A 5647-nucleotide genomic window follows, 5' to 3' on the forward strand; every position below is an offset into this window, starting at 1 on the left:
ATTTTATCTATTCCTGCAACTCCGGGCAACAACGCCACCCTCTATTGCATGCTGTTTCCAATACTTGATTGATTGCAAACCCATTTGAAATAGTTTTCCTTTGGCACAAACAGTGAGACACTTGGAGAAATAATTGCCCCTAGCATACACATCCGCAGCATCTTTATAGCATCCAGCTAGAAAAAAACATTCCCCAGCTCTTTCCAGATCAGGCACGCCACATTTATCCAAATAAATCCTAGCTGTACAAATGAAGTCCAGAGGTTTCAACAATAAGTGGAAGCACGTAACATTACAGGCAGGGGTGCAAGATTGTAAATGATGGTGAAATAAAATCTTGTACTTGAAACAAGAAATACGGGCTAAATATAACATATGTTAAATAGTCATACCGGCTTTTTCATATTCGCCCAAATCAGAAAAGCATCTGGCAGCGGAATCTGCCTTGCCTATAGCATCAAATATTTCAGCAGCTTCCCTAAGAATGGAATTGGCCTCTTCAGGTTGTGAAGTTCTTATACGGTCAGCGATAGCTTTAAGGCCGGCAGCTTTGGACCTTCTTTCCCAATACGTATCACCAGCTCTCTCAAAGCACATTGTGGCCATTTTATAGTTATGCTCATGTTATAGCTGCAAGTAATAGTATGAAGCTTGTAATTTTTGCAAGGGAGAAAATATCAGATCATGCTACTCTGATAATTTTTTTTAAAAAAAATTAAGTAAAAAAAATACCTGGAACTCAAGGCCCTTGCACTCCACAATGGTGAGGACAAGAGCATGCTTCCCAACAAACGTGGAAACATCTTTCTTAGTACCATCATCTCGCACCAAAATAACCTGCTCTGCACCGAAGCCAACTATATTCCCACTACCAGTTGCACTATTTCCAAATATTTTTATGATTGGATTTTCATTTTCTCCATATTCAAGCAAAACTGGAGCTTCCCCATAAATAAGACTGGTTTCAGGGTCTGAAACATCAAAAGAGTGGGGAAAAAAATAACAAATTAAGTCAATAATGCTCTGTGATAACTTTAGTATACCAGCATGGGTACGGAAATTTTGAGTCAAATGAAATATTTTTGAAAGTTTTCCCTTTTCTTTTCTTTCTTCAAGCTTATTGCTTCTTGATTCCGACACAAACTTCTTGTGGAACAAATGTCGTAAATCTTGGAACCGAAAATCAATACCCCTTGCAATTGTTTGTGCTGTATCCCCAGAAAAAATAAAACCCTCTTCAGTATTGTTGATGCACATATGTTTAAACAGAGCAAATTGACTCACTGTGAGATCACCCCCATATTTTTCATGCATGAGACGACGGTGAAGATCAATTACAAAATCACCCAGATCAAATTCACCATTTTCCATCTTCATTTTTTCATAAGCCTGAAATATATCGTATATTGCTTCTCTCTTTTGCTTGCTTAAATTGGAAACCCGGCCCTCTGACAATTGAACATAGTCGTCGCGATTGAGTTTACCATCACCTGCTTCCATGGCTCCCAAACCACCTTTAATATGAGATATTATCTCTGTAAAGACTCTTGAAGCATCGAGCTTCTTTGTTAACTGGATATTAAAATGGGGCCAGTAAGATGAACTGAATCTCTCATACTTAACCTCCTTTGTCCTTATAAAGGTCTGCAAAGCAACTGAACTTGAACTTTGCAATTGACCGTGTGTGTAAGTTTTGTTGCATCAAGGAATCTTTCAAAGTATGAGTTCCCCAGTGTTCCATCTAGCATCATCAAGAACTTATGGAATGTTATGACAAGAGGGTAAGAATTGGGAGAAATATCATGAAATGAATCCTTGATATCCTTGAATTGGGCTTCCTCCTCATCAAAATCAGCCATATCAATCAAACTCTTATCAGTTGAATCACTTCCACCACATGCAAAACTGCGAATATATGAAAGTAAGTAACTTGTGGAACAAGAAAGAAAATTTTGCTTGAGCAACAGAAATAAAGATTCCTAATGTATCCTTCAAGAATAATATTTTATCATGATTCCCATTCGAATACCCTGCAACCGAACAAAAGAAAATAAAAATGTAGTAAAATAAATATATTTGTTATAATATCTTTATATAAACTAATAAACTAACGGTTTAGCTTTAACCCTGTTAATGGTTTACATTATTGGTTGAGAGAGAATCAAAGTAAATTTACCAATGAATCGCGAAATGCTATATAAGAATATATATTAATTATTTAATTTAAATTTAATTTATATGTAATTAAATTAATATGTAATAAGAGCGTTTCCTATTCAAGTCATTCAAAATATATTTTTTAAGTTTAAAACATGTTGCTTGATGGCAAACACAGTGTAGGACTCACGGTCACAAAAAGCTGGTGTGGATTTCTTCCCTTATTAGCGGAAGAACTCTGCTCAACCATGCTATTTTGACTACTAAGGCATCCTTGCACTGCCAATTGGTAACATTGTTCATTCTGAAACAATTTCATTGTTAAAACGGTGGTCTTCCCCGTTCCTGACCGTCCAACTATAAAGCTACTTTTATGATAAAGAATAATCTCCATTTCCTGGTCTGTAACTTCGAATGGAAGATCCAACTCTCTACCCCAAGTGGTTTACTACACCAGATGACAAGGAGTAAAATTTCATGAGCAACAAACTCTCGCTGACCTGTGAATTCTCAACATAACTTCTATCATCAGAATCGTTATCACCAACTAAATCACTCTGGTTTTCAGTGATGCTAAGATCCTTGAATCGGACAATGTCCAAAGAGGGTAGCCAGCTCTTAGGAATTTCCAAATCACTGGTCACAAATGACAAAGAAAAGTAAAAGTTTCTTTAGAATCAAAACATGAAGAATTATTTGTATCTTTATATCCAAAAAGGAATAAAACACAATACACGAGAATGCAAAAAAAATACCCCTCATGACATTTCTCCTTGCACCGATTGATAAAATCATCTGTATATCTTTTCAAAATACTCTCTAGACGGTCTGCCAATTTTGGAATATCCTCTAGAGCCAATAAGTCCCAAATCTTCAATATTTGAATGTATTTCACATCTTTTGCAATATCAGTTGTGCAAACAATGTATAGACCTTCAACCATATATTTCCTCAAGATTTGTGAATAGCTTGCACAAATTGTCCCTACATTTGGTTTCTTAGGTCTCCAACCAGTGGAAAGCTTCAGCAGAAGATTTAATACAGACTTCTTTAAACGGATTGCCTTCAGCTTTTTGAATGACTTCAGAAAGTTATCACTGAAAAGTACCTAAAAGTAATGGATTGGGGGAAGAAAAAAAAATTGTAATATGAAATATAAAAAAAGCTTTGTATGTATTTGATAGAAAGTTCAATATCAGAACAAATATTGACAAGTTTGAGAACTGGGAGTTCTTGGAAATTATGCTGTCAGGATTAAGCAAATCATCTAGAACTTCTAAAAAAATATGCTGTCAGGATTAAGCAAATCATCAAATTGGCCGAATTCTTCCTTCACCTCTAATATGGTCCCGGCCAAATCCTTGTCTTCATCAGCATTAAAAAAAGCATTGACGATGTTTGGCATCAAGGACCAAGGCTTTCCAAACAGATTCCCTATCAGATAAAGTTCTTCCATTTCCCAGAATCCAAAGGCAATGCCAAAGGTCATTATGGAAGCGTAGTTATTTTCACCAAACTTATCAACAATGATCCAAAAACATACAAGTTTACATTAAACCATACCTAGCCCTTGTAAGAGCGACATCTTTGCCGTTTTGATATAAAATCAATGGATTGCTGAATAGTAGATCGTACAGTGGACACAATAATTATGTCATCTTCCCCACCCTGGAACCCATCAACCATCTTCACCTTCACTGTAAAGCCATCAATCTTGTCATACCTGTTGACTTGTATATACTTAATTGTGCATAATAGCAGATTAGCATAGTTAGAGGCTTCTTCATAGGAGTTGACTTTTTAGCCTTTATTTCCTTTCCATACTTGTAATTGGCTGTTCACTATTTAATCCTCCTTTTGGGAGAAGAATAAGACAAGCGACTATTCCTGTATCCCTAGAGAATTCAACATGGTATCAGAGCTCTCTAGAGAGGTATTTTTTTTTTAAAAAAAAAACCTTTTTTTTTCAGGTTACTCCAAATTAGCCAGAAATCCATAATACCCAGACCTAAAGCCCTAAATACCCAAAACCTGCCCACTGCTACAGACACTACCGACTCCTATTTTCTGGATTTCCTGATCTAATGGGAGATATAACAGATTCTTCTAATTCTCGGCCTCTTGTATCTCTTCCAGCCAATTCCAATCATCATCATGATTTGATGAATGTCCAGTTGTTGCCAACTAAGCTTGATGGCACCAATTATCTGGCTTGGTCTCATTTTGTGAGATTATATATTACTGGTAAAGGTCGGATTGGATATTTGACTGGAGAGAAGAAGCAACCAGATAATACTGACCTAAAGTTCATAACTTGGGTTGAAGAAGATGCTATGCTTAGATCATGGCTTCTCCAGGCTATGACCCCGGATATTAGTCTTGGCTATATGCGTCTCGACTCCGCTCATGCGATATGGGATGCGGTTTCTCAAACCTATTCTGAGGGAGGTTGTGATGCCCAGATTTATGAATTGAAACGTCGGATCCAAGCCACTACTCAGCAAGGTAAGACGTTGGAGACATACTTTAATTCACTCCAAGCTTTATGGCAGGAACTTGATTATTACCAGCCGTGCGACATGAAGTGCTCTAATGATACTGCTGCGTTAAAAAAACGGATCGAGAAGGAACGTACTTTTGAGTTCTTGGCTGGTCTTACTCCAGATTTGGATCAAGTGAGAACACAGGTGCTTGGAAAGGATCCTTTTCCCTCTTTGCGTGAAGCCTATGCATACGTGCGTGCCCAAGCTCTCCGCCGATCTGCTATGGTTATGCCACCCTCTTTAGAAGGGTCTGCCTTGATTTCTACAGCAAACCATTTGGCTTGGGCACCACCAGTACATCAATCTAGTTCTTCAGCTGCTGTCTCATCTAGTAATGTTGCTAAGAGTTCGAAATCTGATGATAAGGATGCTTTGAAATGTGATTATTGTCATCAGACTAAGCATGTGAGAGAGCAATGTTTCAAGCTCAATGGTTATCCACCTTGGTGGCCTGGCAAGAAGGGTGAAAAAGTTGAAGGCAGCAAGGGAGGAGGTGAAAAAGGGGGCCGTTCTAGCTCCAGAGCCTACCACACATCTTCTAGTGATCAGAATGACCAACCTACCTCTCAGCTCTCCTTTGCTCAAATGGAACAAATCGTTCAAGAGTGTGCTCGCTTGCTCTCTGATAAAGGATCTAAAGGGGCTTCCGGTTCCTTAGCCACCTCATCAGGTAACTTTGGTTGTTGTCTTAGTGCATCTGGTAAGTCTTTCTCAGACTCTTGGATTATAGATACAGGGGCAACTGATCACATGACTTCTAAACTTGATTTCTTCTCTCATTATTCATCCCCTAGTAAGACTTGTGTTACCACTGCCGATGGTTCACCCACTCCTGTGGTCGGTGAAGGCTCTGTTTTCCTTTCGAATTCTTTGTCCCTCTCAAATGTTCTCCATGTTCCTGGATTGTCTAACCATTTATTGTCAATAAGTCAGCTTACTAAATCTCT

General features: G+C 38.0%; 1 protein-coding gene across 1 annotated transcript; it reads right to left on the reverse strand.

Annotated features, from left to right (window-relative positions):
- Positions 1–624: 624 nt before the first annotated feature.
- LOC117616109 (TPR and ankyrin repeat-containing protein 1-like) lies at positions 625–3331 on the reverse strand. The gene is made up of 6 exons (XM_034345326.1): positions 2913–3331; positions 2593–2793; positions 1680–1905; positions 1044–1572; positions 733–971; positions 625–630 (listed from the first exon to the last, which is right to left on the reverse strand). Exons 1-6 carry the CDS (start codon positions 3098–3100, stop codon positions 625–627), a joined length of 1389 nt encoding a protein of 462 aa, XP_034201217.1. The 5' UTR covers positions 3101–3331.
- Between the last annotated feature and the right edge of the window lie 2316 nt (positions 3332–5647).

The sequence above is a fragment of the Prunus dulcis genome, chromosome 1, assembly GCF_902201215.1.
Source record: "Prunus dulcis chromosome 1, ALMONDv2, whole genome shotgun sequence".
Taxonomy (NCBI): domain Eukaryota; kingdom Viridiplantae; phylum Streptophyta; class Magnoliopsida; order Rosales; family Rosaceae; genus Prunus; species Prunus dulcis.

What these genes read in the sequence shown, in the direction of transcription:
- LOC117616109 (XM_034345326.1), bottom strand. Translation starts at nt 3,100, where the DNA reads ATGGTTGAAGGTCTATACATTGTTTGCACAACTGATATTGCAAAAGAT. An exon ending in CAACAAAACTTACACACACG is followed by an intron (nt 1,573 to 1,679) that starts GTCAATTGCAAA and finishes TTTAATATCCAG; the next exon opens with TTAACAAAGAAGCTCGATGC. An exon ending in AAATTTCCGTACCCATGCTG is followed by an intron (nt 972 to 1,043) that starts GTATACTAAAGT and finishes TTGATGTTTCAG; the next exon opens with ACCCTGAAACCAGTCTTATT.